Source organism: Leptopilina heterotoma, unplaced genomic scaffold (genome assembly GCF_015476425.1).
Source record: "Leptopilina heterotoma isolate Lh14 unplaced genomic scaffold, ASM1547642v1 Lhet_18, whole genome shotgun sequence".
NCBI classification, from domain to species: domain Eukaryota; kingdom Metazoa; phylum Arthropoda; class Insecta; order Hymenoptera; family Figitidae; genus Leptopilina; species Leptopilina heterotoma.
The window spans coordinates 937,047-960,777 of record NW_025110896.1 but is presented as its reverse complement, the minus strand read 5'-3'; the positions used below and the strand labels follow the sequence as shown (position 1 = coordinate 960,777).

The 23,731-nt window shown below is 24.4% G+C and overlaps 2 protein-coding genes across 2 annotated transcripts; both read left to right on the top strand.

Moving 5' to 3' along the window:
- The first annotated feature begins 14,491 nt into the window (after positions 1–14,491).
- Positions 14,492–16,836, top strand: LOC122499913. The gene is made up of 4 exons (XM_043608496.1): positions 14,492–14,649; positions 16,236–16,289; positions 16,385–16,525; positions 16,600–16,836. Exons 1-4 carry the CDS (start codon positions 14,578–14,580, stop codon positions 16,720–16,722), a joined length of 390 nt encoding a protein of 129 aa, XP_043464431.1. The 5' UTR covers positions 14,492–14,577; the 3' UTR covers positions 16,723–16,836.
- An 844-nt stretch (positions 16,837–17,680) lies between these two features.
- On the top strand, positions 17,681–19,944 carry LOC122499961. Its single transcript, XM_043608568.1, has 4 exons — positions 17,681–18,081; positions 19,308–19,361; positions 19,465–19,599; positions 19,664–19,944. Exons 2-4 carry the CDS (start codon positions 19,344–19,346, stop codon positions 19,850–19,852), a joined length of 342 nt encoding a protein of 113 aa, XP_043464503.1. The 5' UTR covers positions 17,681–18,081; positions 19,308–19,343; the 3' UTR covers positions 19,853–19,944.
- Positions 19,945–23,731: the final 3,787 nt, after the last annotated feature.

Genomic DNA, 23,731 nt, shown 5'->3' with positions numbered 1-23,731 from the left:
TAGAATTTTCTAATAAATATTGATTTAATAATGAATTATTATTTAATTATTTAATTTGGTAAAATATACATAAATATATTTTAAAAACCTGGGATAATTTCGTTTTTTAACCTGGAAAAGTCAGGGAATTTGAAAAGAGTAAAAGCGTGACAACCCTGATTTAATATTAATTTAATTCGCCGATTACAAATGCGGCATTTAAAATTTAAAAATTCAAGATGGCGGATCAAATATGGCGACCATTTTTTCCAAAAATCATCTAATTTTGAACCAATAATTACAATATTTATAGGAAATATTGCTTTAGTTTTTATTGATTTAAATATTGCTAATTGCAGCAAATACCATTTTATTGATATTAAATAAAAATTATTTGATTCAAGTAAATATTTATTTTGATATTAGACAAATAATCATTTGTCTGAATAAAGTAAATTTTTTTCCAATGCAAGTTAAAAAATAAAAACACCGCACTGACACGAGAAACATTTCCGGTGTGTGAAATTGTAGGAAAATTTTTTCTGACAATCACTTACCGGTATTTTATACTATATATATATATTATATACACTTTCGATTGGAGTCGCACGACACCCACGTGTAAAATCGGAAGTGACTCGTTCCTTTCATTGAATTATGTCACCTTTAGAGTCGTATATATAGATATACTGTATGTATACTATTGAAAACGGTTCACTATAACTTTACGGTTTTTAACTCTCTTCCGGTATTGTTTCTGTAAATATTGAATCAATGATGTGCATCATGTGGCGTTTTAAAACGTCATCATTACGTTTTCCAGTGTCAATGACGTAAAGGGAATTCGTCGATTTGTGACGTTCCGCGAATACGGGAGTTTATCCGCTTATATACTCGTTGAGTATACAGTGATAAAGTTATTGTTGACCGAACTTATGAGTTTTTCGAGAAAAAAGTGGATAAAAAAATTTAGTGATATCATCTATTCTTTAAAAATAGTTTATTTGATACACGATGTAAAGTACGAACTGGGGAATATTTTTCTTATCGATAAAAAATATTGTGTTTTATTTAATCAAATTTTATTCAATTCGAATTTGAATTTAATTAACTTTTATTCAAATCGAAATTCAATTTAATCGAATTTTATTCAATTCGAATTTCGATTTAATGATCAAATTTAATTCAATTCAAAATTTAATTGAGTCAGATTATATTTAATTCTAATTTTAATTTAATCGAAATTTATTCAATTCTAATTTCAATTGAATTAAATTTGAGTCAAATTGAATTTCAATTAATCGAAATTTCAATTGTATTCCAATTTTAATTTTTCAAAAAGTTATTCATTTGCAATTTCAATTATTCTACATTTTTTTCAATTCGGGTTTTAATTTAATCAAATTTTAGTCAATTCGAATTTTGATTTAATCGAATATAATTCATTTTGAATTTCAATTAATTGAAATTCCAATTCTTTTTCAAATTTTAATTCTTCGAAATTTTATTCAATTTAAAAATTTCGATTCTTTGATATTTTATTTAATTTAAGAATTTCAGTTATTCGTAATTGCATTCAATTTTAATTTCAATTGAATCGAAATAAATTATTTACAGTTATAGGGAATATTTGAATAAAAATAATTGAGTAGTTTAAGGTTAATTAAACTTAATATAAGCGGGTACTAATTAAGAAATTAATTACTAGAAGTGATTTGTACAATTACTTCCTGTATACACAAAATAATATCATTTAAATCAAAATTTATTCGCATTGAATAATTTTTTGATGAATCATATAAATCACTTGAGTCCCGTTTCTCCCCGTGGGATGATCAGGTTTTACTTTCAGGATGACGAATTTTTTTTCGGTTAGCAACAATAAAGATAAATTCATTGTTCAATGATGAGTCAAAATCTGGTAAATAATGACTTTATTTAAGGGTTAATGGACCAATCATCTGAACAGTTAAATTTTGTCTTCCTCCTTTTTTGCATTTAATAAAATTAGTAATTTGCCAAGTTTACTTCAAATTCTCAACTTTTTCTTTTTAAAAAAAGGAATGAAAAACGTAAAAGTTAAAAAAAAGAAAGAAAAGAAGAAGAAAAATGAGTATAAAAAAAGTTTTTACTCGAAATAAATATTCACCGGGAAAACAAATTTAAGAATGTTTTACTATCTTTTGTATAGTAAAATTTGAACTGTCTGGAAATTCGACAAACTTTTTTTGGCATTAAAAAAAGTATTTCTGAAATAATTTATAGTGAAAATAGTAAACATATTTTTAATACTATACAAAATATAGTACTAGTGTAATAAAAATAATAAAAATAGAAAGAAATAGTAAAAATAGAAAAGTATAGTAAAAGTGTAGAAAAAAGTAAAAGTAAAAAAAAATATTGAAAGTAGAAAAAAATAGTAAAAAGTACAAAAATAGTTAAAGCAGAAAAATATTGTAGAGAATACCAAAAATGTAGTAAAAATATATAAATATAGGTAGTAAAAGCAAAAAGAAAATAGTAAAGGTCTAAAAATATAGTAGCAAAAAAATAAAAATTAAAGTATAAAAAAATAGTAAAAATATAAAGATAGAATTAATTATAAAAAATAGTAATAGCAGAAAAAAATAGTAGAGGAACAAGAAAAATAGTAAAAACATTAAAAAATAATAAAAGTATAAATAAATAGTAAAGAAAAATAGTAAAAGTAAGCAAAAATAGAAGAGGAACAAAAAAATAGTAAAAATATGAAAAATACTAAGAGTAACAAGAAATATTAAAACCAGAGAAAAATACAGAAAGAAAAAAATAGTAAAAGTGAAAAAAAATAATAATAGTCCAAAAAAATAGAAATAGTATAAAAAATAGTAAAAGTATAAAGAAATTGTAAATTATAAAAAATAGTAAAAATATTGTAGAAAATAAGGAAAACAATAAAAGTACAAAAAATAGTTAAAGAGTAAGAAAGTATCAAAAATAGTACAGGAACCAAAAAAATAGTAAAAATGAAATAAATACTAAAAGTTGCAAGAAATATTAAAAGCAGAAAAAAATGGTAATGGAACAAAAAAGGTAATAGTAAAAAATTAAAAATACCACAAAAAATAAAAGTAGTAGGAAATAGTAAAATCAGAAAAAAATAGTAGATAAACAAAAGGATAGTAAAAGTATAAAGAACAGTAGAAAAAGATAGTAAAAGTACAAAAAAATAGTAATAGTATAAAAAGAAGTAAAAGTATAAAGAAATAGTAAATTTTAAAAGGTAGTTAAAGTTTGAAAAATAGTAAAAATACAAAAAATAGTAAGAATACAAAAAAATAGTAAAAATAGAAAAAAATAATATAGAGAAACAATATTATGATAATCCAAAAAAATATTAAGTAAAAATTTCAAATTCCAGTTAGTTTAGTTTTTATTTTCTAAATAGTAAAAAAAATAGTCAAAATTTGTTTACAAACATAAAAGAATGTTTTTTTTTTAAACAGAAATTTCTAAAATTAGTAAAATTGGAGTAATAATAATAATAAATATAAATAAATGACGAAAAGACGGATTCATTTAATTGTTGAATTATTATGCGATTGTCCTAGTTTGAGAGTGGTGATAGAGCAATTGGTTTGATGAGATTCCACAGATAAAAAAGAGGTGCTGACTCACCTGGGAACGTGTCTATTATGCGAACCACTTAGCATTTTCAGCACGTGTGCCGACTGAATGAACAGGTGTCAGTGAGCGCCAGCACTACTCAGTCAATGGGATGTTCAATCTAACAGGTCCGCCTGACCTTCAAGTTATATACCGATTCCAGTATCATATTTATCAAATTGCCATTTATTAAAATTTCTTCTTCTTCTTTATGCATATATATCAATTTTTTTTCTTTTTTTTCTTCCAAACCCAAAATATGTATACAACATTTTTCATACGTTCGTAGCAAAAAACTTTTAATGATATGACACTTTTGATTTCTCTCTTCTTTTAGCTCTTTTTCTCTCTCTTGCAGTTTTTCTCTCTTACTCTCTTTGTCACTATTTCTCTCTTTATCACTATTTGTCTCTTTATCACTCTTTCTCTTTTTTCTCTGTCTGTATTTTTCTCTCTTTCTGTCTTTTTCTCTCTTTCCGTATTTTTCTCTCTTTCTGCCTTTGTCACTCTTTCTGTCTTTTTCTCTCTTTGTCATTATTTTTCTCTTTGTCACTCTTACTCTCTTTTTCTCTCTTTCTGTCTTTGTCACTCTTTCTGTCTTTTTCTCTTTTTCTGTCTTTGTCACTTTTTCCGTCTTTGTCACCTTTTTTTCTCTCTCTCTCTCTCTCTTTTCATGATTATTCCTCGGTCATTTGCATCCACGACATCTTAATTCAATATGCATTTGAGATTGAAATAAATGTGTCTGTAAAATAATTGTTGTAAATCAGATAAAAGATCGAATATCAAATCGACGAAAATGGATATGTCCAGTTTTTTGCTTTGTCACAGGCGGAATACAACATTAAGATATACAATAAATTGTTGCACTTTATTGCTCAACGAACTTTTGCTTGAGACCACACGAAAGTGGATTGCGGAAGAGAAAGTATCCGTCATTCATAAATGACATCATCTTTCGCATATCATGGTCATGGTCTTCATTTAAATTTCAAATAAAAAAAAAAAAAAGGATTTTTTGTCCCCAAACAAAATTCACTTTTATTATGAATATAATTTATAATCTACATATGTATATATGTATACGAATCAACGGGTCTAATTATTAATCATAATATTTTGCTTGCTATGATAAGTTGAACAGAATTTTATTCAATTTTTGTTTGCACATCAATCATTGAACTTTAGTGTGAGAAAAATGATAATGTTTGGACCAAACATACTTTTTAAACGTTTTTTTAAGCGAACAAATAGTTTTGAAGAAAATAAACTATCTTTGAACCAAATAAAAAAATATTTGAACCAAACGCAAATTTCTTTTAACCAAACATTAATTTTTTTAAACCAAACATAAATTTTTTCAAACTAAACAAAAATTTCTTTAAACCAAACATAAGTTTCAGTAAACCAAACATAAGTTTCTTTAACCTAAACATAAATTTCTTCAAACCAAACATAATTTTTTTCAAACTAAACAAAAATTTCTTTTAACAAAAAATAAATTTCGCCTAAATTTCTTTAAACCAAACATAAATTTCTTTAAAACAAACATAATTTTTTTTAAACAAAACAAAAATTTCTTTAAACCAAACATGTGTTTCATTAAACCAAACATAAATTTTTTCAAACTAAGCAGAAATTTCTTCAACCCAAACATATGTACATTTTTTCAAACTAAACAAAAATTTCTTTAAACCAAACATATGTTTCATTGAACCAAACATTAATTTCTTTAACCCAAACATCCATTTTTTCAAACCAAACATTAATTTTTTTTAATTAAATAAAAATTTCTTTAAACCAAACATAAATTTTTTCAAACTAAGCAGAAATTTCTTCAACCCAAACATATGTACATTTTTTCAAACTAAACAAAAATTTCTTTAAACCAAACATATGTTTCATTGAACCAAACATTAATTTCTTTAACCCAAACATCCATTTTTTCAAACCAAACATTAATTTTTTTTAATTAAATAAAAATTTCTTTAAACCAAACATAAATTTTTTCAAACTAATCGAAAATTTCTTTAAACCAAACATATATTTCAGTAAACTAAACATAAATTTTTTTAAACCAAACATAAGTTTCTTTAAACCAAACATAAATTTTTCAAACCAAACTAATTTTTTTATATTTACTAGAAAATATGCAGACAAAAAAAGAATACAGCAGAATATTTTGCAATAAAAATTTACAATATAAAAAATATATAGTCAAAATAATATACCTACAAGTCAAAGAAAACAGTCATAAAAACAGTCAGTAAAATATTTAGTCACGAAAATAGCCAATTAATAAAATATGCAGTCAAAACAATATACAAATAAAAAATGTACCAATATAAAAAAATATAGTCAAAAAACTAAACAGTCGTAATAATCTTCACCGAAAAAATAAAATAAAAAAAATATTTCAGTCACAAAAAATGAATAGTTAAAAATTGTACGGTCAAAAAAATATAAAGTCAAAAAATATACAATCAAAACAAAAAAGAGTTAAATTAAGGGAATTTAAGCCATGATGACGTCACAGTTTTAGAACACACGCTTTGCACAAACTATGACGTCATAATGATTCAAATGCCCTTAAAGAAATTTACTAAAAATTAAAATTAAAAAAAAAAAATACTGCCGAAGTAACATACAATAAAAACTAAGTAAAATAAAAAACTATGCCATTGAATTAAATCACAGTAAAAAAATAGCACTTTAAAATATATGGTCACAAAAATATTTAGTCAAAAAAATATATAGTCAAAGAAAAATAGAGTCAGGGAAATAAGAAGTTAAAAAAATATATAGTTAAAACAATATATTATCAAAAACATTTGCAGTCAAAAACTATAATTATAGTCAAGAAAATACAGTCATAAAAATATGTAGTCAAAAAATTTACAGTCAATAAAATATATTTTCTAAGCAATGTCAAAACAATAATAATTTTTAAAAAATATGTAGTCAAACAAATATGCAGTCAAAAAATTATACTGTCAATACAAAATACTATCAAAAAAATATTCAGTCAAAAAATTATTTCGTAAAAATTATACTGCCAAAACAAAATACTATCAAAAAAATATTTAGTCAAAAAATTATTTAGTAAAAATTATACTGCCAAAACAAAATACTATCAAAAAAATATTCAGTCAAAAAATTATTTAGTAAAAATTATACTGCCAAAACAAAATACTATCAAAAAAATATTCAGTCAAAAAATTATTTAGTAAAAATTATACTGTCGAAACACTATACTATCAAAAAAAATATTCAGTCGAAAAACTATGAAGACACTACACTACTCTACACTACACTAAAAAAATGTACAGACAAAAAATATAGTAAAAATAAAAAACAATTAATAATATATACTGAAAAACAATATATAATCATGAAAATACAGAATTGAAAAAAAATTTAAAAAATAGTAGTTTTATAAAATACACAATCAAAACATGAATAGTCAAGATAATAAAGTCGTAAAAATATTCAGTAAAAGCAATATACAATTTAAATAATATGCAGTAAAAAAGGAATTCAAAAAAAGTCAAAAACATAAATAATTAGAGTAATATACAGTCAAAAAATATACTGTCAATAATATAAATAGTCAATATACTGTCAAAAAATATTCATAGTCGAACATAGATCATGTCAAAAAATATTCATAGTCAAACATAGATCATGTCAAAAAATATTCATAGTCAAACATAGATCATGTCAAAAAATATTCAAAGTCAAACATAGATACGGTCAAAAAATATTTATAGTCAAACATAGATAATGTCAAAAAATATTCATAGTCAAACATAGATCATGTCAAAAAATATTTATAGTCAAACATAGATAATGTCAAAAAATATTCATAGTCAAACATAGATACTGTCAAAAACTATTAACAGTCAAAAAATAAGTATGAATTAAAAAAATAATAAGTTTTATTCAATACAAACTTTGACTTTACTATAAAATACGTTTAATTAAAATATAATTCTTGTCTTTGATTTTATATCCAGATAAAGTAAACGCTCCTTATTCTCAGTACAGTAAACAAAGAAAATGTAAATAATTTTTATATTCGCATTGAGAAAATTTGTTCCATCGACAATAAAAAAAAAAAATTGTTTCAAAGAGAAAGAAGAAATCAATATGTGTTTGTTTTCATAGTTAGATTTCGATATCGAAATATGTCTCTCCATTGGGAGAATTTTTTTTTCGAAATTGATGACAAGTCATGATCGTGGCTCGTATACACAATTTTGCATCCAACGCCACCTCCGCAATGGAACCTACCGGTCTACCGTTTCGACTCGAATGACTTGTTGTACTCGCCTCTTGTCCTGGCAATGAATATTACTCTCTCGTTGAATAAAAAAAAAAGAGAAAAAAAGAAAAAATCCCGAGACACAAAAACGAAGGACAGAAAATGAAAAGGAAACGTCGGTTAGAAAAGGAAGAGGAAAAAAATATATAGAAAAAGATGTAAATGACGTCACTATGAATAAGTCAAACCATCGAGCCTTCTATGGGTTTTGGGCTTGGGAGTTCATGGTGTACCCACGGGCAAAATTATATACATGTATAATTGCAAAAGTGAGAGTAGAATTTGCGAGAAAAATCATCCTGTCAAACTGCTAAGTTAACGGCAACACGTATATATATTTATTTGTATTGGTATGTAAACCATTGGAGTAAATTTTATGAATTGATAATGAGTTTCTGTTAAAAAGGGAACGGGGGAAATGTACCGAAATCTATTTTTTTTCTCACTCTCGTTTACATATCGTATTTGAATATATTCACTAAACAAAAAGTGCAGTTATCGAAAAAGAAATAAAGAAAGCGCAGTAGTGGAGTATAAATAAAAAAGTTTTTTGTAAATATTATACCAAAGAGAAGAGTGAACTGGTTTGTTTTTGTTAAAGAAATTCAGAGCAGAGAGATATAAACTTTTCGAGTTTCTTTTTTTTTCTTTTTGCTTTTTTAAGCTCAAAATTTTTTGAAATCATTTTCAAGTTTCATTTTCAGAACGTGTAAATTCCTGTATTAATGGGATTATTTTTAATGAAAGTGGAATCATCGACTTTATAATTCTCTTTTTTCATCGGGTTCAGCAACATTTTATTTATTCTTCCTCATCTGCATTTTCGTTGTATCTAGAATTTTTGTTTTTTTATTAATTGAACAAATTTTTTTTTGAACATTTTTTATTTACTTGTTTTAATATCACTGGTTGTGAAATTGTTTTTATCAAGTCCGGAGGTGTATTATTTACTTTTTATTTCTGTTTTTTCAATTCAATTTCACTTCTACATTCAATTGAAATTTTTCTGAATTTCAATTTTTTTAAATCAATTTCATTTTTTTCATTCATTAGATTAAATTTCAAATCTAATTTATTTAATCAAATTCAGTTTAATTTGATTTGAATTTCAATTTAATTTCAATTTAAATTCCAAATTTTAATCATTTTCAATTAAATTTGATTTGAATTTCAATTCCAATTTTTAATCAATTTCAATTTAATCTAATTTGAATTTAAATTTCAATTTTTAATCAATTTCAATTCAATTTGATTTGAATTTCAATTTAATTTCAATCAATTTCCATTTAATTTGATTTACATTTAATTTCAATTCCAATTTTTAATTAATTTCAATTCAACATGGATTTTAATCTAATTTTAGTTTTTAATCAAATTCAGTTAAATCTCATTTCAATTTCAATTTTTAATCAATTTCAATTGAATTTTATTTAAAGTGATGAAATAATTACTTTCAAATTAATTTCAATTTCAATTTTTATTTACATAAATTTAGTTCAATTTGATTTGAATTTCAATTTAATTTCAATTTTTAATTACATTCAGTTCAATTTGATTTAAATTTCAAATTGATTTTAATTCCAATTTTCAATCAATTTTAAATTTAATTTGATTTAAATTTAATTTCAATTAAATTTCAAATTTTTAATCAAATTCAGTTAAATTTCATTTCAATTCCAACCTTTATTCAATTTAAATTGAATTTTATTTGAATTAATTAATTAATTAATTTCAAATAAATTTCAATTCCAATTTTTAATTAACTTCAATTCAATTTGATTTGAATTTAAATTTAATTGCAATTTTTAATTAAATTCAGTTTAATTTGATTTAAATTTCAATTTAATTTCCATTTTTAAATAAATTTAGTTCAATTTGATTTAAATTTCAAATTAATTTCAATTCCAATTTTTAATTAATTTCATTTCAATTTGATCTGAATTTCAATTTAACTTCAATGTATTTTAATTTTAATTCCAATTTTTAATCAATTTCAATTTAATTTAACATGAATTTTAATATAATTTCAATTTTTAATCAAATTCAATTTAATTTGATTTGAATTTCAATTCCAATTTTTAATCAATTTCAATTTAATTTAACATGAGTTTTAATATGATTTCAATTTTTAATCCAATTCCGTTAAATTTCATTACAATTCCAATTTTTAATCAATTTTAATTGAATTTGATTTGAATTTCAAATTATTTTAAATTCCAAGTTTTAATTAATTTCAATTCAATTTTATTTACATTTTAAATTAATTTCAATTCCATTTTTTATCAATTTCAATTCAATTTGATTTGAATTTCAATTTAATTTCAATTTTTAATTAAATTCATTTCAATTTAATTTAAATTTTAATTCCAATTCCAATTTTTAATTAATTTTAATGAAATTTAAGAAATTTTAAGTCGAAAAATTATACCCACATAGCACAATAGTATGAGGTAAGGTTATGTTTAGTACTAATCGTAAGGCACATAAGGTTACACAATATTGCTGCGGTAGACCTGAGGTGAACTAAAAACTTCCGCCATGGAGGTAAGGTTACATGTTAGGGTGTGGTGAGTATATATGATAAGGCCATGGTAACCTTACACGTTAAGGTTAAGGTAACCTTACACGTTAAGGTTGATGTAACCTTACACGTTAAGGTTGAGGTAACGTTACATGTTAAGGTTGAGGTAAGGTTACATGTCAAGGTTGAGGTAAGGTAATTATTAAGTTGTAAGGTTGAGGTAAGGTTGTGATAAGTTTACCAGTTATGGAAAATATTGAAAAAATAATTAATAAATAAATATTCAATTAAAATGTTAAGTTTGTTGCTCTTCTCTATTTTGGAAACCTGACATGAAGCAGAAAATTTTGAAAACAAATTTGGGGGGACTGGGATTCGAACCCGGGATCGACGCGCATAAACCTATCATTCTAACTAACTGAGCTAAGTAGAGAACTGGCAGAAGGAAAATTAATGTTGCCTTTAAGGTGAACCAAGAAGATGATTAACTCCTTAAAGGCAATATTAATTTTCCTTCTACCAGTTCTCTACTTAGCTCAGTTAGTTAGAATGATAGGTTTATGCGCGTCGATCCCGGGTTCAAATCCCAGTCCCCCCAAATTTGTTTTCAAAATTTTCTGCTTCATGTCAGGTTTCCGAAATAGAGAAGAGCAACAAACTAACTTTTTAATTGAATATTTATTTATTAATTATTTTTTCAATATTTTCCATAACTGGTAAATTTATCACAACCTTACCTTAACCTTACCTCAATCTTACAACTTAATAATTACCTTACCTCAACCTTGACATGTAACCTTACCTCAACCTTAACATGTAACGTTACCTCAACCTTAACGTGTAAGGTTACATCAACCTTAACGTGTAAGGTTACCTTAACCTTAACGTGTAAGGTTACCATGGCCTTATCATATATACTCACCACACCCTAACATGTAACCTTACCTCCATGGCGGAAGTTTTTAGTTCACCTCAGGTCTACCACAGCAATATCGTGTAACCTTATGTGCCTTACGATTAGTACTCAACATAACCTTACCTCATACTATTGTGCTATGTGGGTACAGTCAAAAAAATAGTTAATAAAAATAACTGTCAAAAAGTAGATAGTCAATAAAATGTACAGTCAAAAACAATGTACAATCAAAAAAATTCAGTCGAATAAATAGTTCAGGTAAAAAAAATTCTTTCTGCAATTTTTTTATCTAATCGGAAGTAAAATTCAAATTATATTCACTGTAATCAAATTATTTACTATAATTTGAATAGTTTGCAAAGAAAAATTGTGAAAGTGGGAGAAAAATGATTTTCGAAAGATAGTTTTCTGTATAGTATATATACTATATAGATTCGCAGTGTGCAACGATATCTTAACTGTTCTTAATGATTGAAAAAGTGCAAATGGATCTGTGAGAAGTCATTTTGAGAGTTGTACATAAGGCATTGCCCTGTTCCGCTCATTAGGGAACTGGACATTGAAGGTAATTGATACTTTCATAACCTGGCAGCATTCCCACCTGCAAATAGTTGAGTTTTTCAACGTCCTCGTTAGAGGTGACAATAAGTAGTTAGCCATTTCCAGGTATACGCACCTACCTCTACCTACCTGACTGCAATGCCAGGAAGAAACGTCGCGCAACAACCGCAAGAACTTTTGTATATTGGAATCGTCATTCGCAAAGTAATCCATTGTCTCCTCCGGCGATCATCATCGCTTCCGTCCCAAGAGGAGAATTTCCCTCCGCCTGTAGTCGTCAGGAATGAATTCAGGGAAAAGAAAATTTTTTTTCATTTTTGCAGGAGCAAAAAAAGAAAAATAATTTTTTCCAAAATATATTTTTATTTTCTAATGAAACGTTTCGTAATTAAGATTTTCAAAATTTATAATTTAAACGTTTTAAAATTCAACAACTAATAAGCATATTAATATAAAACCATAAAGAAGTCAATCACTTCGAGTCGAAGACTCGGAGTGATTGACTTCTTCATGGTTTTATAATAATTAAAGATAACTCAGTGATAAAATTATTATTTTATATTTAAAAAATTGTTACTTTAAAGTCTTTGAAATTATTTTTATCATTTAAATTCAATTTTATCAAATTCAATTTAATTTGAATTTTAATTACAATTTTAAATCAATTTCAATTCAATTTAACATGAATTATAATTTAATTTCAATTTTTAATAAAATTCAGTTCAAATCCATTTCAATTCCAATTTTTAATCAATTTTAATTTAATTTGATTTCAATTCAATTTGATTTGAATTTCAATTTAATTTCAATTTTTAATTAAATTCAGTTTAATTTGATTTAAATTTGAATTTAATTTCAATTTCAATTCCAATTTTTAATCAATTTCAATTGAATTTGATTCAAATTTCAATTTCATTTCAATTCCAATTTTAAATCAATTTCAATTCAACTTGATTTAAATTTTAATTCAATTTAACATAAATTATAATTTAATTTCAATTTTTAATCAAATTCAGTTAAATTTCATTTCAATTCCAATTTTTAAGCGAATTCAATTGAATTTGATTTGAATTTTAAAGTAATTTCAATTCCAATTTTTAATCAATTTCAATTGAATTTTAATTTTTATCAATTTCAATTCAATTTTATTTGAATTTGAGTTCAATTGCAATTTTTAATTAAATTTAGTTCAGTTTGATAAAATTTTTTATTTAATTTCAATTTCAATTCCAATTTTTAATCAATTTCAATTGAATTTGATTCAAATTTCAATTTCATTTCAATTCCAATTTTAAATCAATTTCAATTCAACTTGATTTAAATTTTAATTCAATTTAACATAAATTATAATTTAATTTCAATTTTTAATCAAATTCAGTTAAATTTCATTTGAATTCCAATTTTTAAGCGAATTCAATTGAATTTGATTTGAATTTCAAAGTAATTTCAATTCCAATTTTTAATCAATTTCAATTGAATTTTAATTGAATTTTAATTTTTATCAATTTCAATTCAATTTTATTTGAATTTGAGTTCAATTGCAATTTTTAATTAAATTTAGTTCAGTTTGATCTAATTTTTTATTTAATTTCAATTTAAATTCCAATTTTTAATCAATTTCAATTAAATTCGATTTGAATTTAAATTCCAATTTTAAATCAATTTCAATTCAACTTGACTTAAATTTCAATTTAATTTAAAATGAATTATGATTTAATTTCAATTTTTAATCAAATTCAGTTAAATTTTATTTCAATTCCAATATTTAAACAAATTCAATTGAATTTGATTTTAATTTCAAATTAATTTCAATTCCAATTTTTAATCAATTTCAATTCAATTTGATTTCAATTCCAGTTTTTATCAATTTCAATTCAATTTTATTTGAATTTCAATTTAATAGGAATTTTTAATTAAATTCAGTTCCATTTTATTTTAATTTCAATTCCAATTTTTAATTAATTTCAATTAAATTAGATTTGAATTTAAATTCCAATTTTTAATCAATTTTAATTGAATTTGATTTAAATTTCAATTTAATTTAACATGAATTATAATCTAATTTTAATTTTTAATCAAATTCAGTTAAATTTCATTTCAATTTGAATTTCAAATTAATTTCAATTCCAATTTTTAATTAATTTCAATTCAATTTGATTTCAATTCCAGTTTTTATCAATTTCAATTCAATTTCATTTGAATTTTAATTTAATCCTTAAATTCAATGTTTTATTAAATATTTTTAAATATTTCAATAAAATTTCTAGATAAAATTGAATTATTTAAAAAAATTGCAATATCATTCCTGAAAATCTATTTTTCAAAAAAAAAAAAGTTAAATTTATTCGAAGGTCGGTTTCAACACTTATCAAAGTTTCTATAAATTTTCAATGCACCTGTACATTTGTTTCTATCTTCAAATTATTAATGTTCATTCTTCCAACTAGAACGATACACTTTCAGCATTCCTACTGGTTTGGAACTCATAAATTGTACGATAATTTTAATAAAATTTTTCTATTTATAAAAAATGTAGAAGCATTTTAAATAAAAAATTATTCATACGTGGCGTTTCAAGGTATCTTAAACCTGCTGCATCAAATTTCCAAAAATTAAACTAGTGAACAGAAAATGATTTACGCGAATATTTTTTATTGTCTACTCATTGCACAACTGACATATACAATTCCGGCCAAGAATGTGGTAAATATCCAAAATTTATAATCAATTTGATAATTTATATAAAATTATGTATTTGGTAGTGATTAGTGCTACTCTTTTTTGATGCCAAAGTAAAAAAAAAATATTGTTGTCCAACCAAATTTGCCTAATGATAAAATAAGTAGGAAAACTTCTGTTGATAAATAATCTCTCTCAGAATCCCGTGGAAATAAATATGAATCCACACGGATTTGTATAAAAATCCAAATGATGACTTTGGGGATTTTAACCCCTTCACAGTGTTTGACGTCTATAGAGGCCAAAATAATTCGTGCCCCCATATAGCGGCATCGAAAAAAAAGATATATAAAAGTTAACGAATCTTGCTAAAAATGTCTACTCGGGGGTTTTCGGGGTCGCTGAATCCAAATCCGTTATTGAAAATTTTAAATTCAAAATGGCGGCATCAAAATGGCGACCAAATTTTTTTTTTAAGTTTACAAATTTGGCTGAAAATGCTCATTCGGGGGTTTTTGAGGTCTCTGAATCCAAATATTTAGTCAAAAATTAAAAATGGCGGCTCCAAAATGGCGACCAAAAAAAATTTAAAAGTTTACGGATTTGACTAAAAATGTTTACTTGGGGGTTTTTGAGGTCGCTGAATTCGAATATTTGGTTAAAATTTTTTAATTCAAAATGGCGGCTTCAAAATGGCGACCAAATTTTTTTTTAAGTTTACAAATTTTTCTGAAAATGCTCATTCGGGGGTTTTTGAGGTCTCTATGTAAATCCAAATATTTAATCAAAAATTCAAAATTCAAAATGGCGGCTCCAAAATGGCGACCAAAAAAAATTTAAAGTTCTCAAATTAGTTCTTAAAACTTAAAGCAGAGGAATTAATATGTCCGATGTTTTAAAACATTGTGAAATACTCAAAATCGATCTATATTAAAAAATTTAATAATAGTAATTAAATTAAATAGTTCGTGACTCCGGATTCGACTAAGAGCGGTGTTTTAAATAGTTTGTGTAAATATATATATATATAAATATAAAAATATAATATATGCGTCAAATATATTATACATATATAAAAATATAAACCCCAAAAGACTCAAATAACTATTTATAACCACATTCGTAAACTTTTAAATTTTTAGTTGACATCTTGAAGTCGCCATTTCGAATTATAAAATTTTAACCCAATATTCTAATTCAGTGTCTCCAAAAAACCCCAAATACTCATTTCTAGCCAAATCCGAAAACTTTAAAATTTTTTCGGTCGCCATTTTTAAGCCGTCATTTTGAATTTTAAAATTTCAACCAGATATTCGAAATCAGCGACCCCAAAAACCCCCCAAGTGAACATTTTTAGTCAAATCAGGAAACTTTTAAATTTTTAAGCCGCCATTTTGAATTTTTTAATTTTGATCAAATATTCGGATTCAGCGACCCCGAAAACATAAAATATAATAATATCAAGTAATTAAAAAAAAAAATTTTTTTTTGCACATTTGTGTCACGAAAAGCTTATTTTGACTACACTGCTAAGGGGTTAAGAAGCATATTAAGAATAATTTTTTCAAAAGGGATATATAAAATTTGAGTTGATATTTTCTCTTTTCTAGAAGGATACATTTCTTAAACTATGTAAAGAAAAAGGAATGACATTTACTGCTGTTGTAAGTACCTGTAATTGTGAAAAATATATAAATTCCTAATCTTGTGTACCGAAATTGAACACTACTTAATTTATTTTCTTGTTTAACATTTTCAGTATGGTGGTTGCATTGTTAAATGTGTCGACAGCAAATATGAAATCATCGATTTGAAAGCTAATAATTCTCATTCTGCTGACTCAATGATACCGTCTATAAATGTGACCCTTGCAAATGGTGCGCCTTGCCCTAATAATGGAGTAAGAAAGACTTTTTTCACCTAATATATTGTTTGTTACCTGATAAAGTTTACTTAACTTTTCTTTTCTTTTAGCTCTGTCAAAAAGGAATCTGCGTAAATAAAGCCACTGTCAATGGTAGTACTATCAATTCTTTTACTACCACCAATGTTACTTATACCATTGCTAGTGCAACTTCTATAAAAGCTAGTAAATAAAAAGCTAAATAAATTAAACAAATGTTTTATCAACATGCCCAAAAAAAAGGTGCTGTATTTTTTAAACCAACTCATGTTCGTTTATGATTCAATAAATTCTTTGTTTTAATGTAATTTTGATTCTTTATTCTTCATTTAATTTTCTTGACCTAACCATAATCAAATTTAATTTTAATTTAAACAAAGGAATTGAGCCTTTTCATTTTCTGTCATTTTTTACTATTTTTGGAGTTTCTGCAATTTGATGAAAGTACATTTTTACTATCAACAAAATTTACAGAAAATAGTGAAAAATTGCAAAGCAGAAATGCACACAAGTTCCTAACACTTTTAGTTAAAGTCTTAGTCTTTACCAATAAACGAAAAATAGTAAAAGTTAATTAACAATTTAATAAAAATTTTTTAGAAAAATTAAATTAATTTCAATACAGTTTTGATGAATTCCTCTAAAGAATTTAATTATTTTCACAAAATTTTCATAAAATACTTTAACACAATTAAATTATTTACGAAAAATTTAATAAAGTTTTATGTAAAAATTAAGTTCCTACTTTTACTTCATATTGAAAATTGTAAAAAGTTACAAGAATTACCAAAAGTAATATAAAAAGTAATATAATTAATATAAAAAGTAATAAAAAATGTTATCTTTTTAAATAGAAAAAGTTTTGCATATTAACGCAAAGTGGAAAATAAATTAATTTCTAAATTTCTTTTTGCACTAATATTGTCACAAAATTTATTCTCTAAATTTGAATTAGTAAAAATTTGAACTAATTCGAACAAAAGTGATATGAATTTTGTAAAAATTAATTTTTTAAATTTACATTAGAACAAAATATTAAAATAAATGAAATACTGTTTTTCTTAGAAAATAAATTTTTAAAAAATCGTATTTTGCATTAATATTAATTAGTTTTTCTACAATAATTTATGAGTATTTTTATTTTTTAGGAAAGTACATTTACTTTTTCAACCATTTTTTCACAAAAAAGATAAATTCATTCGAAGTTCGATTTCAGCATTTATCAAAATTACAATAAATTTTTAATGCACCTGTACTTTTGTTTCTAATCTTCAAATTATTAATGTTCATGCTTCAAACTAAAACGATACACTTTCAGCCTTCCCACTGATTTGAAGCTCATAAATTCTAGGATAATAATTTTAATATATTTTTTATACTTTTGAAAAATGTAGAAGCATTTAAAATAAAAAATTATTCATACGTAGCGCTTCGAGGTTTTTTTTAATCTGCTGCATCAAATTTTAAATTTATTAAATTTAGTGAAAAGAAAATGATTTACGCGAATATTTTATATTGTCTACTTATTGCGCAATTGACATATTACATATGCGGTAAATTTCGAAAATTAATTAATTATTAATTATTATTAATTTATTATTAATTATTTAATTAATACATTAATAATAATAAAATTCTACGAGAATTCAATTATTTAAATAGAAAAATAAATTATTTATTGAATAATTGAATGTTTTTTGAAATTGAATTCTCGTTAAGAATTTTAATAAAATTTTTAATAATATTTACAATTTTTAAAGAAATTCGATTAAAATTGAATTAAAAATAATTGAAATTCTCCGATGAGTTTTATTATTTATGAAAATAATTAAATTATTTGCGTACAATTTTATTAAAAATTTTTTTAAATAATTGATTTCTTTTGGGTATTAATTAGTTTTATTAAAATAGTAGAGATATTAAAAATTTATAAATTAGATGTTGAAATAAGGAAAATTTTTGCAAATAGTTGAAATTTTGATAAGAATTTTATTAAAATTTTTGAAAATAATTGAATTTTGAAGAATTTTTTTATTTATAAAAATAATAATTGGGATTTTGTTGAGATTTTTTTTGTAAATTTTGAACATAATTGAATTTTGTGATAAGAATTTTATTACTTTTGAAAATAACTGAATTTCTGCAATCATTTGTAACTTCTTCAAAATTCAATTTTTTTTAGTGTTTTTAACTAAAATTCTTCTATAAATCCATTATTTTTAATAATTAATTAAATATATATACATTGGCAAATTTAACAAAATTTAGAAGATTTTGAATTATTAAAATTTTTCAAAAATCCAAGTTCATTAAAATTTCTAATTAAATTCATTCAAAAAAATTCATTCATTTTGAAATTTTATAAAATTTCAATTTGAAAACGTTTGATGTTCATTTATTTGTGAAAATTGTAAACGCATTTTTTTTTAAAATTAGATTAATTTTGAGATGTTTGAGTAAAATTAGTCTTTAAATAATTTACTTATTTTCTGATAGTTGTTCAAGATTTAAGTTATTTAAAAAGAAATTTTTGTCAGAAATTGAAAAAATTGAAAGTTTTGTATTAGAAATCGGGGTAGTTTTATAGTTTATGAGTCAAACAAAAAAGACTCAAAAATTCAGAATTTTCCAAACAAAATAACATCGTAATATTCAGAATTTTCTTTTGAATTCAAAAAATTTAATTTTTTTCCAGTACTTTTAATTTTATTTTAAAAAGCATACGGGAATAATTTTTTCAAAAAAGATCAAATCTGAGTTGAATTTTTCTCTTTTCTAGTTTGAAGAATTTGATAAATTATGTAATGACAATGGAATGATAGTACATTATGGTGTAAGTATATAGATCTTAAATATACAAATTCCCAATTTTTTTGTACCGAAATTGATTCTCATCACATACTTTCTTAATTTATTTCATTGCTTAACTTTTTTAGATTAGTGATTGCATGGTTCATTGTGTAAAACCTACAGAAAAAGAAGATATTTATGATGATGATTATTTTTTTTACGAATTTCTTGAGTCTAAAGATTTGGCTGTTAAAAATGGTTCGCCTTGCTCTTCAAATGGAGTAAGAATGATTTTTACAATTTACATTTTTTTTACCTTTGATAAATTTTACATTTATTTTCTAGTTCTGTCAAAAAGGATTCTGCGTAAATAAAACCACTATCGATAATAGTACAACTGTCAATGCTATCAATACTACTATTACTACTATCAATACTATCGATACTACTGATATTAATACTGTTACTACTGATATCAATACTGACACAACTGATATCAACACTGATACAACTACTATAAAAGTTGAAAATTAAATTAAAGAAATAATTTATTAATATATGCCTAAAAAAAGATGCTGTATTTTTCAAACGGACTCATGCTCGTTTATGATTCAATAAATGTTTTAATAAATAATAAATGCTCCAATAAATGTTTTAATGTCATTTCGATTCTTTATTCTTCATTCAATTTACTTGACCTATGATCAAGTTTAAGAATGTTTTATTTTTGATTTTGTTTCATTAACCCATTTTTCAAAATGGGTGTCAAGTTTGTTTTTGAACCATTATCTGAACAGTGGGAAACTGGTATTGAATCTGTCGAAACTTAAAGTGCGAAAAACAAAATATAGTCAAGAATTTTCTCTCATTGTCGATTAAAAGAAATAACATCCAATTTTTCTTTTTCTTTCTCTCTTTTTTGCAAATAACGTGCAAATTACAAATGTTACGCATCAACATCCGGAGAAACTAATAGTCGGCTTTCAATTGTAACATGTAATATATTCAATTATGGCCTCTAATGGTTATTAATAAAAATTATTTTTAAATTTCTTGTTCCGGAGTAATAATACCATATAGTTGATTGATGTACAGATCCGAGAAGCCAGTTTTACGTAAGTCGTATATGTATTTGTCTGGAGTATTTATGTGTGTATATTTACAGGTGTAAAGAGTTTACAATTTATCGAGCGATCGTGCGTGTACAGAGTGTCGACGAACACTAATCACGACTGATTGCTGGGAGAGTAACCGTCGTTCGGATAATGTGTTTGTAATTGGTTCAGCCCTGTCAACTTTTCTCACATCTTAACCCATAGAAACACGGGTACGTGTGGCACGAAATGGAAGTTATTTTTCACAAAATACTTGTTTATTTTCACCTTCATTTTTTTCTTTCCTTCTTTCTTTTTAATGTATATAAAATCTCCTTCGCAGGAAATCATCCCCAATGGACCTAATCATTCCAAGGACGTACATGCAATATAGTTTATTGAGACATGTTCGGAGAGACTTTTTTTAAATTAATTTTTCAAACGTCTAAATTTTCCACGTCATGTGTAAATCATCGCTATTGGTAAAAGTTACTTAACAAATTTTTTTCTCCTGTCAATAATAATGAACATGTTATATATAACATGTTCATTATTATTGACAGGAAAAAAATTGTTAAGTAACTTTTACTATTTTTCGTTTATTCGTAAAGACAAAAAGTGTCAGAGGCATTTCTGCTCATTTCTCCTTTGCAACTTTTCACAATTTTTTGTAAATTTTGCTTCATTCGAAGTAAATTTTGGTGAAAATTAGTAAAATACACTTTCAGTGTATTACAGAAACTCCAACAATAGTAAAAACTACCAGAAAATGAAAAGGCTAAATTTCTTTTTTAAAACTAAAATTACTCTTTAGGTCAAGAAAATTCAATGAAGAATAAAGAATCAAAATTACATTAAAACAAAGAATTTATTGAATTACAAACGAACTTGAGTTGGTTTAAAAAATACAGCACCTTTTATTTAGGAATATTAATAAAACATTTGTTTAATTCAATTTTCAACTTTTATAACAGTTGTATTAGTTTAGAATTTTAGATATCAGTTGTATCAGTAATCAGAATTGATATCAGTAGTATCGATAGTATTGATAGTAGTATTAGTAGTATTGATAGCATTGACAGTACTATTATCGATAGTTGTTTTATTTACACAGATTCCTTCTTGACAGTACTAGAAGAAAAGAAAATTTAAGTAAAATTTATCATAGGTTAAAAAAATGTGAATTGTAAAAATCATTCTTACTCCATTTGAAGAGCAAGGTGAACCGTTTTTAACAGACAAATCTTTAGACTCAAGAAATTCGTAAAGAAAATAATCATCATCATCATAAATATCTTCTTCTTCTGTGGTTTTATTTGGCGATATTACACAATGAACCATGCAATCACCCATCTAAAAAAGTTAAACAATAAAATAATTTAAGGAAACATGTGATGAGAATCAATTTCGGTACCGAACATTGGGAATTTATATTTTTTATATCTATATACTTACACCATAATGTACTATCATTCCATTGTCATTACATAGTTTATCAAATACTTCAAACTAGAAAAGAGAAAAAATCAACTGAAATTTTATCCTTTTTGAAAGAATTATTCCTAATATGCTTTTTAAAATCCTCAAAATCCTCACATGGAATTTTATACAAATATGGATTATATAATTATGGATTTATATAAATTAACAAATTGATTATAAATTTTGTATATTTACCGAATATGTATATGTCAATTGTGCAATGAGTAGAAAATTTAAAATATTCACGTAAATCATTTTCTGTTCATTCACTATAGATTACTTTTTGGAAATTTGATGCAGGACGTTTAAGATACCACGTATGAATAATTTTTTATTTCAAATGCTTCTACATTTTTCAGAAGTATATAAAAAAACAAATATTTTTATCGTAGAATTTTTGAGGAATGCTCAAAGTCTATCATTTTAGGTGGAAAAATAAACATTAATAATTTGAAGGTAGAATACATGTATACAGGTGATTAAATATTAATTGTAATTTTGATAAGTGTTGAAACCGACCTTCGAATGAATTTAATTCTTTTGTGAAAAAAAAATGATTAAAAAAGTAAATGTACATTTCTAAAAAAACATTTATTGTAGAGAAACTAATTAATGCAACTCTGTTTTCCTCCTAAAATAAATTTTTCTTTATCGTATTTCGCTTTAATGTTAATTAGTTTTTCTACAAGAATTTATTAGTAACTATTTTTGTTGAATATTAAAAAATTTTCATCAAAAATTCTGAAAAGATTCATGTATTTTATTTGCTGCAATTCACTTCGTTTGTGAGAGAACTTTCATGACATCTGGACGGCAATCTTTACAACTATTTTGGCGCGAAATTCAAAAGAAAAATTCAAATTTAATTTTGTAGATGTTAAACAAAGTGGAGGGTAATTAGAATTAGAACAGATTTTGTTCAATCATATTCAACGATTGTAAAACTTTTCGATAAATTTTTTTTTTATTTCTTTATTTAAATATTAATTGAATTTTAAATAATTTACCCAGTCGGAAGAATTTTATAGAATTAATTTTCCAACTGAAACGAAACAATTTTTTATCACAACGATTCGTGTTCTCTATTCGCTGCATCTCGTTTGTGAGAGAACTTTCATGACATCTAGGCGGCAATTTAGAGAACTGTTTGGCGCGAAATTCAAAAACGAGAAATTCAATTAATAGTGTATCAATAGTATTTGTTTTTCAACGAACCAAAAAGATTTTCGAATACAAAAATTCTGTCAACTGTCTTTATTAAAGGAAGTATATACATTGTAGAAGTCATCTTTTTTTTATCAAAACTTCATTTTCTTTCTCCTCTCTCTCTCTCTCTCTTATTCTGAAGGTTCATATTTTCTTTTCTTTCCCTTTTTCTAAAGTAAAAATGATGGGCAATTTTTTTTTGCCTCTTAAAAGGCCTATATTGAGAAATGCTAAAAAAAAAGAAGAAGAGAGTCGAGCAATTTGTCAGCGATGGAAGTAATGCTTTCTTCTTTTTACGTGAAAATAAATATGTCGATAATTATTTAAAGACAATCTTCAGAGTCTTCTTGGGAACAAGTCTTGTTACAGAAAACAGAAGTAGATATAGAAAGGAACGACAACGTTGGAAGAAGAAGAAGAAGACAATTCAGGAATGATTCTTATAGTTGGCGAGAGAGATACTTCAAAGTGGACGTGCGCCACAAGAAACTCTTCCTGGAACCTGTTGCTTCTTCGTGCGATTTGTCCTTAGGATCGTTTCTTTGTGATTCAGTTCTTTGGTCTGGTTTCTGTCTCACGTTCCCACGGGAGCGCGGAAACGGAGAAGGTGACCCTTGATGATTTGCTTGTG